At 44.5% G+C, this 12,924-nt stretch overlaps 1 protein-coding gene across 1 annotated transcript in view; it reads right to left on the bottom strand.

Annotated features, from left to right (window-relative positions):
- Positions 1 to 12,707, bottom strand: part of SLC38A8 (solute carrier family 38 member 8) — an 86,264-nt gene extending 73,557 nt beyond the window's left edge. Inside the window, exon 1 of the mRNA XM_089692861.1 lies at positions 12,433 to 12,707. Within this exon, the coding sequence (XP_089548987.1) occupies positions 12,433 to 12,621 (189 nt within the window). The 5' untranslated portion in view covers positions 12,622 to 12,707. The remainder of the gene's footprint in view (positions 1 to 12,432) is intronic.
- Positions 12,708 to 12,924: the final 217 nt, after the last annotated feature.

Below are 12,924 nucleotides of genomic sequence, written 5' to 3'. Positions count from 1 at the left end.
ACACTGGGCCCTACAGTGCGACCCAAAATCCTTTGGTAATCCTCAGATTTCATGATGCCTTGCACACAGTCAAGGCACCCAGTGCCAGAGGCAGCAAAACAACCCCAAAACATCATTGAACCTCCACCATATTTTACCGTAGGTACTGTGTTTTGTTCTTTGTAGGCCTCATTCCGTTTTCGGTAAACAGTAGAATGATGTGCTTTACCGAAAAGCTCTATCTTGGTCTCATCTGTCCACAAGACGTTTTCCCAGAAGGCTTTTGGCTTACTCAAGTACATTTTGGCAAACTGTAGTCTTGCTTTTTTATGTCTCTGTGTCAGCAGTGGGGTCCTCCTGGGTCTCCTGCCATAGCGTTTCATTTCATTTAAATGTCGACGGATAGTTCGCGCTGACACTGATGCTCCCTGAGCCTGCAGGACAGCTTGAATGTCTTTGGAACATGTTTGGGGCTGCTTATCCACCATCCGGACTATTCTGCGTTGCAATCTTTCATCAATTTTCCTCATCCGTCCACGACCAGGGAGATTAGCTACAGTGCCATGGGTTGCAAACTTCTTGATAATGTTGCGCACTGTGGACAAAGGCAAATCTAGTTCTCTGGAGATGGACTTGTAACCTTGAGATTGTTGATATTTTGCCACAATTTTGGTTCTCAGGTCCTCAGACAGTTCTCGTCTCCTCTTTCTGTTGTCCATGCTTAGTGTGGCACAGACAGACACACAATGCAAAGGTTAAGTGAACGTCTCTCCTTTTTATCTGCTTTCAGGTGTGATTTCTATATTGCCCACACCTGTTACTTGCCCCAGGTGAGTTTACAGGAGCATCACATGCTTGTAACATTCTTATTTATCCGCAGTTGTGAAAGGGTGCCAATACTTTTGTCCAGCCCATTTTTGGAGGTTTGTGTGACATTATGTCGAATTTGCTTTCTTTCCTCCCTTTTTTTGTTTTGTCCCAATACACACAAAGGGAATAAACATGTGTATAGCAAAACATGTGTTAATGCAATACGTTTCGTGAGAAATACATGATTTCCTGGAGAAATATCAAGGGTGCCAACAATTTCGGCCATGACTGTATATATTTTTTTTCCCCATACTGTCACCAGTCAGTGTCCCTGATCACCACCATGCCAGTTATATGAGGACGCTGTACTGCACTGGTGACAATATGTAAAAAAAAAAATAGTGAAATTATTTTAATTTTTTCATTTTCTGAAAAATTATGACAAAAAAAAAAAAATACAACTTCAAAAAACTCGCCATGCCTCTTATGAAGTACATCGGACTGTCTACTTTGCAAAAAGGGGTCATTTGGGGGATCTCTGTACTCTTCTGACATTCTTGGACCTCAAGAAATTAGATTGGCTGTCAGTACTTCAGGATTGATCAATATTTAGATCTATACCATAGTTTTTGAACTCTAACCTTCCCACAAACTAAAAAATACATCCTAATTCGGGTTATTTTCACCAAAGACATGTAGTAGAATACATCTCGGCCTAAATTTATGAACAACAATTATTTATTTGCAAACTTTTATAACAGAAAGAAAAACGTGTTTTTTTCAACATTTTTGGTCTTTTTTTGTTAATTTAGCAAAAAATAAAAACCCCAGCGGTGATTAAATACCACCAAAAGAAAGCTCTAGTTGTGTAAAGAAAATGATAAAATGTTAGTTTGGGTACAATGTTGTATGACTGCGCAATTGTCATTCAAAGTGTGAGAGCGCTGAAACCTGAAAACTGGCCTGGGCAGGAAGGTGTAAAATTGCCCGGTATTGAATTGGTTAAATACCACCAAAATAAAGCTCTGTCACAAAAAAAATGATAAAGTCTTATATGGGTACAGTGTTGCATGAGCGCGCAATTGTCATTCATGTGCAACAGTGCTGAAAGCTGGAAATTGGCCTGGGCAGGAAGAGGGTATAAGTGCCCTGTAGGCTTGTGGTTAAAGAGAAACTAAGCCTTTTTCACCCAAGGAAGCCGCCATCTTGGCCTCTCTTTGATCTGTAATGTAGGGACAGGTCTTCCGTCTGTCAGGGACAGTATTAGGGTCAGGGAAAAGTTCCAGACAAGAAGGGAGAGCTTAGGGCTCACAATTTCCTTGCACAGCTTTCTATTTTGGTACAAGACGGCCAGGCCGCATTCTATCCCTCCAGACAGATGCCGTCAGTCCGGCTGATGCCTGCTCAACTACATGCTGTTGGAATTAGTAAATGCTCGCAGTTGGGTCCTCTCCCAAGGAGTTTATTGTGAACAGTTTTGCTTTTAATGCAATACAAGTTCTGTCTTTACCACAATAAAAAGGTTTATGGATTTCATATGGACTGTGTGCGAGATATTAACATCGCACCCACACTCGCCAGAAGTACACCAAATTGATGTGGGGTCCCTTTTTCAAGAAAAGGTTGCCTCACCCAAGATGGCCACCAGAGGTTATAGCAGCCAGGCAGCTGCTCCCTTTGAGACACCAGAGGTCGTGAGGGGACAACTTCTCCTAACAAAGTCCTCCAATACATCTGTATAATGGCACAGTGTCACCATCTAGACCAAGGAAAATCTGTGCCAGCCTACACATTGGATCTCAGTGCAGTCCAGCAAGCAGAATCCCAGAGCCCCTGTCTGGGCTCATATAACCCGAGCACCTTCAGTCCCCATGTGTCCTGACATACCCTGTATGGGTCCCTGCTCCTCACCTGAGTGATGGCCAGGGGCGGACTGACCATTTGGAAACTCGGGCACTGCCCGAGGGCCCGTGGTCAGTAGGGGGCCCCAGGAGATGCCCCATGTACCTTTTTCATAGGCTTTTTTGAGTTTGGGCAAGGACACAGGGGCCCCATGATCCCCTATTGCCCGGGGGCCCCATGAGTTGTCAGTCCGCCCCTGGTGATGGCCAAGGGTAAAATGTGGCCAGCATCCAATCAGGATCCTCCTTTCCTACCCATTTTTCCTGCCTGTTTACCTTTCTAGAGTCGGGCCCTGCTCCTTGGCTGTTCTGGCTGCCAATAAGGGTCAGATTCAGCCTCTTCTCCCCTGAAGCAGTCCACGAAGACAAGAGAAGATGAAAAGAACCTTTTTTTTTTTTTTTTTTTTTTAATAGCCCAGCTGGAGCCACAATAAGAGTGATGTACAAAGCACATAGATTTACAGAAAACCATAGTATCTGTTCACAGAACACAATTTACTCTAAATTGTAAAAAAGCTGATAAAGATTTCTACTGATCTATGTTTCAAATACTGGTCTACTTACAAAGCATTCTGTAAATTTGATAGAGGGAGGTTAGATAAGGTTTTCATTGTTGTGTCCCTGCTGGAAGATCCACATTCTCTTTTTGTGCTGATTACTATTGTCACAGGGACTGGAAGTGAGAAAATCCAACATTGTTTACTTGTCATAGGAATAGAAGGAACTTTTGACCCTTTTTTCTAATTACATCTTCAAAGAGGAGATTTTCCTGATTTTTGAAAGGCTTCCTTTGATTTCTTTTGGGTCTGTGGGAATGCATGATGGAAATGTAGGATGTCCATATATTGATCAAAATTTGGCCAGTGCAGCAGGGACTGTGTGAATGGTCCTGCTCGACAGAAGCTGATCATCTTCTGTTGAACGGACATGTTTAAACTTTTCCTTAATCAGAAACCAGTCCGGGTGCTGCGGTCAGAAAACAATGTCCTGGGTGGGAAGGTTCCCTAAGCCACAACATTCGTATGGATGAAGATTTTTTTTTTTGTGGCTCAATGGGGGGGGGGGGGGGGAACCCCCCCACACACACACACAAAGCCCGAACTTGTATACCCCGATTACTAATGTATGGCCAGCTTTAAACCATTGCTACATTGTGCAGGGGGGGGGGGGTTCTGATCACTGGAGACCCCGGCCACTGCATTGTGTGTGAGAGCAGCAGTCTCCCTACTGTGACGGAACGCGTAGGATGGAGCAGAGTGATTTAATTGCTGAAACCAGAAGTGCGGGCAGGAGCCTATTCCATTACCGTTATGACTTTGTTTACATGTGCTTTACTTCTGTGAACTGGTAAGTGCAGTTACAGTAATATGTTTTTTAAAGTACTGCACTATGGAGGAGCCAGTCCATGCTCGGAGTTGATTTGCAGAGTGCCAGTGGTGAATCCCGATCCCTTAAAAAGGGACATACATATCTAATTGGCAGAGCTTGCGATGCAGTCATGTTGGAGAAGACTGAAGTTAGAAAAATCCACCTTACCATACCCATTGTGTGAGAAGAGAGGGAGAAGGAATGAAAGATTGATCCTTGAGGCTTGGTTCACACTATTGCGGGCCATGTGGCCCGCATTGCCACACAATAAAAAGGTATTTACACCTTTTTGAAAACACAGCTGCAGGGAAACCGCATGGTCTTTTTGACCATGCAGTTTCCCTGCGGTTCCCACACCCACAGCCACACACCCGCAGCCCTGTGCATCTCGAAAGAGCAGCAAGCTTGGACTGCAAGGTGGAGGGAACAGCCAAGTCCACAGGAGTGAACCCAGCATTAAAGGGAAAGCACTGCTAGACCTGATGTTTACTAGGTCAATGCTTGCAGGAGAGAGCATTGTATGAACGGTGGTGGGACTCACTGACCAGCTGCTGAAGGAAAAAGTGATGGATGATTAAATAAACATAAATTTATACATCTTTAAGGAATTACATGGTAATTGAAAGATTAAGGAGAACACACTGGGACATTAACATACTTTATATATCGATTTAATGAACTTTTTTTATAATAATTATTGAAAAATGTATGAGGCATGGGTTTGAATTTTTTTTTTTTTTTTTAAAAGGTGTGCAGATTTGCACAAATTTTTATTTATTTTGTTTTAGTCATTGAGAAGCGCAGCATCATTTTATATATATATATTTTTTTTTTATTTATCTGTGTATGGTGGGAACAAAATTTGGTGTTTGCAGCAACCTGTACATAGTTAGTAATGATCACATACAGGTGTGTTGGCACATAGTAGGTAGCACAGGTGTCATTAACTCTTTATAAACTGTCAGATGGAATGGTGCTTTTGTCTCTCTCCAATAGTACATACCCTTCCATAGCCTAGAAAGGGCAGCAAAGATCATACATTAACAAATAAGGTCTCTTTCTCAGGTCTGTAGGCAGCTATAGACCTGCCATTAACTGGCAGATCTTGTAGCAGACTAAAGGAAGCCATAGACAGGCAGAGATATGGTGCCTAGGAATGGCAGCCAAGGAGACGTATGTCTATAGCAATTGGACCAGCCACTAACCCCTGACCATAGGTTCACATCTGTGCGAGTGGTGCAGCTGCGGATCCGCATGAAAATCCGTGCAGCCGCACCACCTGCACAGAGGAATGCGGACCCACAGGCGGGTGCCATTAGTTCTAATGGCACGCCGCCCGCACTGGAAAACGGAACTGTACTGGGAACCGAGCTTCCCGTGCGGGCTGCATTTTCCAAAAAAGTGCAGGGACTTCTTTCCTGCGTGTCACAGGCAGGGAAGTCCATTGAAATGGATGGGCTCACGTACCCGTGCAAAACGCAGCCCGCACATGTGAAACGGGGGTGATTCACATACATGCGGCAGTGCGGGCCGTGTTTTTGCAGGCATTCATTTGAATGGACTCCCGAGCCCTGTGACACGCAGGGAAGAAGTCCCTGTACTTCTTCAGAAAACGCAGCCTGCATGGGAACCTCGGTTCCCAGTACGGTTGCGGTTTCCAGTGCAGGCGGCATGCCATTAGAACTAATGGCACCCGCCCGCGGGTCCACATTTCTCTGTGCAGGTGGTGCGGCTGCACAGATTTTCATGCGGATCCGCAGCGGCACCAACCGCATAGATGTGAACCAAGCCTAATTCTCAAGTACAATATAATTTGCCCAATGTCTTGTAGTTAATCCATTATTTCCTCAGGGAGAAGGATGGATAAGCAAGGCTGCACACAGATTTTCCAATTAGCTAGGAAATAGAAGTAAATTCAAAATGTCCTCTTGGTATCAGAAGCAAAACATTTGCTATCGCCCCCTAGAGGGACCCTCCAGGGTCTCAATCCCCTCCTTGGTAAAGTATCAAGTCATCATATCTTTTCTAAAGCTGGCCATACACTAAATTAATTTCCTCATGAACCAGGCAAAAAGTTGTGGGTGGCCCTGCCAACACCCTACTGTGCGACATAGTTTGGGTATTTTACAGCTGCTGTCTGATTGTCGGAATACAATAGCTGACACTGCAGATTCTCATCCATCTGTATATATAGTGTGGATGGATACCTGATTTTCTTCGTTCAACCTCAAGGAGGACCATTAAAAAAAAAAAAAAAAAAAAAGGGCCCTTGTACACACAGGCTTTGGATTGTAGAACAGCATTGTTCAAAGCATGCATTTATATAACTGCAAATATTTTATCAAACTTCCAGCAGCTTTCTTGAAGTCCCCTGTCCTAAATTTCACCAAACGCACTTTTTTTAGTGCTTTTTGGGCCCTACCATTCATTTAACATGGTTTCCTATGGGACACATTCATATCTATTTTTTGGAAAGGATCAGAGACTTTTTTTTTTTTACTCAAAGTGCTGCATTTTTGGTTCAGTAGACATCAATGGAGATGCTGCAGAAAACGCATGTAGCATTTTTTTTGGCCCAACTTGTTGCTGGGCAGATTAACATGTTGATGCGTTCACATTTAAAAAAAACAAAAAAAAAACAAAAGCACTACACATCTTTTATGCAGCGTCTCCATTGAAGTCTGTTGAACCAAAAAGACAACGTTTTGCATTTTAAGATGTCCCTGACCCTTTCCAGAAATGCAGCGGCTCAAAAAAGCATAAATGTGAACATGTCCCATAGGAAACCATGTTAAATGGACTGTAGTACTTTTTTTGCAAAAAGCATTAAAAAACGCATTGGTGTGAATCAGGCCTAAAGCTAGGCTCACACCTATGCAATTTGCGTTTGACCCGTTTCTGCTGTGTTCTCCTTTGTTGCTGGGCACTACATGCTTTTCTGCAGCATTTCCATTGAAGTCTATAGAACCAAAAATGCAACTTTTTGCATGCAAAAAAGTCCCTGACCCTTTCCAAAAAATGCTCTGGGTGAAAACTGAGATGTGAACGTGTCCCATAGGAAATCATGTTAAATGGATTGTAGTGCGTTTCTGCAAAATGCTTTAGGTGTGAACCTAGGGTTAGACCCAAATCATAATGAGCTGGCTGTCAGATTAAAACAAGCTCCTAGCAGGTAAAAACTAAGGCCTGGTTCATACTAATTCAGTTTTGGAGGGATGGAAGGAGCAGGGGTGGACTGACAACTCATGGGGCCCCGGGCAATAGGGGATCATGGGGCCCCTGTGTCCTTGCCCAAACTCAAAAAAGCCTATGAAAAAAGGTACCAGGGGCATCTCATGGGGCCCCCTACTGACCCCGGGCCCTTGGGCAGTGCCCGAGTTTCCAAATGGTCAGTCCGCCCCTGGGTAGGAGGGAACAGGCCACTGAAATGGTGGAGTGTAATACCTCTCACTTACAGAAAGCTGATCTGGATTTATTTAAAGACCTGACAGGGTCTCTTTACACTTCCTGGAAGTTGTGAAAATGCTTTATATAAAAGCTTTCTGTACACACTGCATTTTCTGCCTGCAATGAGAATTGTTCTATACCAGGGGCCGACTGACAACGCATGGGGCCCCCCAGCAATAGGGCCCCTGTGTCCTCGCCCACACCCAAAAAAAGCCTATGAAAAAAAAAAAAAGAAAAAAAAAAAAAAAAAAGAAGTGTACCAGGGGCATCTCATGGGGCCCCCTACTGATCCCGAGCCCTCGGGCAGTGCCCGAGTGCTTGAATGGTCAGTCCGCCCTTGTTCTATACTGAATGGAACCATCCAAGATCAGTTATAAAATTCATCACATGCCCTGTACCAGGGATTCAATCTACTATGCTGGAAATGATAAAAGCAAAAGAACAATGATGATGTGCAAAGTAAACTATTCTATACCAGCCAATCTGAATGTTGAGATTATTGCAAATTCATTGACAGATTTGACCAGTGATGATATAAGGTCCTTCAGCACCAAAAATGTCATTATGCACCCCCCTCCCCATGAGCTACTTCAACTGCATAGGTAGCAGGTCCTGCATTTGTGTAACCCTCCCTGCCGAAGGGCAAAAGACTCATCTCTTCTGCCTACCCCTCAACCTGGCCCTGAATGTGACCTGCATTAGGACTACTAGTAGTGGGTTGTATGGCAATGCACAACCCACAAAAAAAAAAAAAAAAAAAGCCCATTGACACAAGCCCTAATGGCAAGGCCATCCTGGGTGTGGATGCCACCTGAGGTGCCCATGTTTGCTCCCCATTTTTTATTGATCAATTGGTTTTGCAATGCTCAGCATCACTGAAGACATTATGTCCAGTATGGACACCCAAACCTCAATGCAGTCCTCCAGCAAAACTTTGAGTGCCAGCTCAATTGGCCTCATGGGTGATACAGCCCTGCCTGAAAGGTGACAAGTACACCTGTCAGGAGACACATACTGGTCCTAAAGACCTCATTCTGATAATGCCTTTTACCTTTCACTGGTTACAACACATCTGATTCACTGCCGCATAACAAACAAGCAGCACATGAGTGTCATAAAAGTGTCCAAATTCCAATACCTTTTCCAGGTCAGAGATTCATCAAACTAAGGCTACGTTCACACTAGCGTTGTGTGCTGGCGGCAGGGAGGTGTTTGGGAAGAGTTTTTACCACTTCCCAAACGCCTCGGACAATTCTGCACATTGCAGCACATGGTGCTGTTCTAACGGGACCGTTAACGTCGCGGCAAAACGGATGCCTCTGGTCGAGTCAGAAGGTGTTGAGACCTCCTATTCTAGTCCATGGTGATGCTCTGCAAATGCCCAGCCGGCGTTTGCAGCGCGGTTGCGACACGGTTTCGGGGCCTTTGCGGAGCGGTAACACCATTTAAACTTCATTACAGGCATTTTTAACGCTTGGCAAACGTCTAGCAACCTCCGCTAAACCGCGCATGCGGCTTTGCCGAGCGTTAGAAAACGCTCCGCAAACGCCGGACTAACGCTTGCCAAACGCTCTAGGGGCGTTTGGCAAGCATTGGTAAAACAGTCAAGTGTGAACGAGCCCAAAAGCATCCACATGAAATCAGGCAACTAATATTTTTGAGAAGTAAAGTTGAGTGGAAGCCTACAGATTTTTTCTTCACTATTGATGTGTTTTTAAAGGGGTTTGACATGTAATACGTTTTTTGGCAACGGTTCTCCATACACTTGTTAGAGCAGAGTGATCCCCAATTACTTCAAACTTCAGGCGGTGAAGCTGAAAAGAAGAGACCCCAAACCATCTCAAGGAATTGTCAAGTGTCTGATTTCCCAACCACTGTCAACTTGTCTTTAGTTGCAGGAACAACTGAACGGGTCAAAGCACACGGATACCAAATGATGGGGCACCATTCTCACCATTGCTACCAATGATGTTGCACTATTCCTCCTACTGATACCAATGATGGCACACTATTACCCCGATACCCATGAAGGCATTATGCCTTCCACTGACACCAATGATGGTGCGCTATCCTCCACCACACACTGATACCAACAATGGGGCACTATTCCACCCACATTGACACCAATGATGGGGCACTATTCCTCCCACTGACAGCAATGATGGTGCCTTTCCTCCACCACACACTGATACCAACAATGGGGCACTATTCCACCCACGTTGACACCAATGATGGGGCACTATTCCTCCCACTGACACCAACAATGCTACAGATCTCCACCACAGCCTGCCTTTAGTTTAGGATGGAGCTCTAATGAAAGGTTGGTTTTACTTTCTAATTAAAACACCTGTGCTTCTACCTGGTAAGTAACCTGTTTTACTGGCCATACACAAGAAAATTGAATAGACCCAGCTTTCCAGCATAAAAATAATTGAATGGATCAAGTCAACCTACCACCACCAACTAGGGTTGCCACCTCATCCCTTTAGAACTGAACACATTAGTTATAATAGGTTCTGAGGCTAATTTAATGCAGATAAGGCACTAAGTGAGTTTATTACCACCTTAATGAGCCACAGAACCTGTGCAATTATTATGGTTTTGGTTTTAAAGGGATGAGATGGCAACCCTAGTTGGTGGTGGTAGGTTGACTTGATCCATTCAATTATTTTTATGTTGGAAAGCTGGGTCTATTCAATGTTCTTGTGTATGGCCAGTGAAACAGGTTACTTGCACATTTCCAGGTAGAAGCACGGGTGTTTTAATTAGAAAGTAAAACCAACCTTTCATTAGAGCTCCATCCTAAACTAAAGGCAGGCTGTGGTGGAGATCTGCAGCACTACAGAGTTCAAAGACCTGGGAAACTGGAAAGGTAAGGGTACAGTGATTTCTTACAGGTTGCCTTCAGTTAAGATTGAAGCTCTGCATGGCAAGATCCCTCTTAAACTGATCATAGATTATGCAATTTCCACAGGTTGAAGGAAAGAAAATCACTCAAATTCCCTCATCACAGTCATTGTTGATCGAGGAATCCCTCTCACTGTGCTATTGTATTCCCTGTCATCAGAATACAATGATCACTGCTGCTGGAGGTTATAGCTGCCAGCAGTGATCAGAGGAAAAAACCCAACAGGCTGGTTGTACTGAAGTTGATCGATGTCTTCAATACAACCAGCCTGACCACAGATGGATCGAAATTTTGATCCATCTATGACCAGCGTAAAAGAACTGCATTACCATTACTAGTCTGTGTGTTGGGGAGAGAGGTTTCCATTTATACCTACAAATCTGAATGGGGAGAGCACACTCCCTGGAATTCATAAAGGCTGGCAAAAACAGATTTTATGAAGGGGTCTTTCATATGTTGTAATAATGGTGCAGCATGTGCCAATTTCAGGTACCTGTACTAGAATTTGGTGCATGCTGCACCACTTTTAGAATGTACATAAGACACTTGCAGTGTCTGTCTGTGCCAGTTTCTGTGTGTATGTATGTGTATATATAATAGTTGGTCTTAATTAGCTCCATTTTTCCCTCAACTTAGCACCACTGAGCTCCATTTCCCCCCCCCCCCCCATCCACTGAGTTCAATTTCCCCCCCCCCCATCCACTGAGCTCCACTCCCCCCCCCCCCCCCCCCCATCCACTGAGCTCCACTTCCCCCCCCATCCACTGAGCCCCACTTTTTCCCCCCCATCCACTGAGCCCCACTTTTTCCCCCCCATCCACTGAGCCCCACTTCCCCCCCCCCCATCCACTGAGCTCCACTTCCCCCCCCCCCCATCCACTGAGCTCCACTCCCCCCCCCCCCCCATCCACTGAGCTCCACTTCCCCCCCCCCCCCCCATCCACTGAGCCCCACTTCCCCCCCCATCCACTGAGCCCCACTTTTTCCCCCCCATCCACTGAGCTCCACTTCCCCCCCCCATCCACTGAGCTCCACTGAAATTCCATTAGCTCCACTTTACACCACTAAACTCCACTTTTGTAGATATGAACTGCCATTATTTTACTTTCAAAATTTGATGAATTTTAGAACTACCTAAATTTGGTACACGAGTTGCTGTCAGAACCAAAAAAGTGTTGCAAAAGCTCCATGAATTTGGTGCAATACATTAAGAGGGATTAACGCCAGAAAAGTGGTGAGCAGCTTTATTGAATTCTCCCCACTATTGCTTCAAATTCTTAGTTACAGTATTTTAGATTGCTCCTCTAACTTTGCACTGACACGCTTCAACTTTAATAATTGGCAACAATAGTGTGTGTGAGAGCATGTGCATAGAATATTTGTGTATATCTATATATCTCTCAAACTTGCATTCAAAAAAAAAAAAAAAAAAAAAAAAGTAACTTATCCTACCAATGCACACATTCTCATCTAATTATTTGACCCACGCTGGGTTTTATCCGTAGTCTGTGCAGCTTATGGATTCTGTATAGTTTAACATTTAACTGACTACAATCCAAACGCAGCATGCATGGCCAACTTTACAAATTGCTTGTAACATCATCCAATTTTATTAAAATGTTATCCTGCCCACTTTTGATTTCGCATTGTACAGACTGTTCAATTTTGAACAATCAGATTGTGAAGTGTGTGGTCATCTTCAAAATCAGCCTTTAACCCAATTAAAGCCAATAACCGGTTCCCATATTAAAAATGTAAAGCCTACATTGGGTCTTATCAGAGCATACCTAATGGCTACTTTATAGTTAACAGACTGTACAGCCAGATTGTAAACTGTGTGGGCAGCTTTACAATCGGGTTGGATATAATGTAGGCATCTAAATTATCCAATTTTCATTATTTGATTATTACACAAGTCTGCACACTTGATAGCTTTCCGTATCATTCTAAGCGTAAGAGGCTGTACATTCAGATTGTAACATGTGTGGCCAGTGTCGGTTACAGAAGAGCTTTACTTACCAGTTCTACCAGAAGTGCGGCGTGAGTTCCACCTGCTCTGTTGAACGCCCAGGGGAAGTTGAGGAGCCCAGCTCCCAGCGCAGACTTTAACATGATGAAAATAGCTCCCATGGAGGACAGATTGGGGCTTCCACATTCCCCACCAGGTTTGGCCAACAAGCTGATGCTCTCTCTAGCCAATTCCTCCATCCCAAATGCCCTTCCTAGGAAGCCAATAGAGTACAGGGGGCTCAGTGCAAGCCTGGAGCACCAAGCATGAGGATGTCCCCCCTTCTAGCTCTAGCTGGGCCTTTTTGTTATTTGGGCTGACAAGAGTTAACCCCTAAACTCCCAGGCCAGCCTGTACAGACACACGCCCCAAACCACCCCCCTCCGGGGGTCCTGTCTGTAGGAATCAGTGGGGGTCTCCTCTCTCCAATCACTGGCTGTCAGGATTGTCTCCAATCTATAAGAGTGCTGCCAGTTTAATTAGCGAGATTCCAGGATTAGTAA

Source organism: Staurois parvus, unplaced genomic scaffold (assembly GCF_062004578.1).
Source record: "Staurois parvus isolate SC_StPar_1 unplaced genomic scaffold, SC_StPar_1.0 ptg000607l, whole genome shotgun sequence".
NCBI classification, from domain to species: Eukaryota; Metazoa; Chordata; class Amphibia; order Anura; family Ranidae; genus Staurois; species Staurois parvus.
This window is presented reverse-complemented; position numbering and strand designations above follow the sequence as displayed.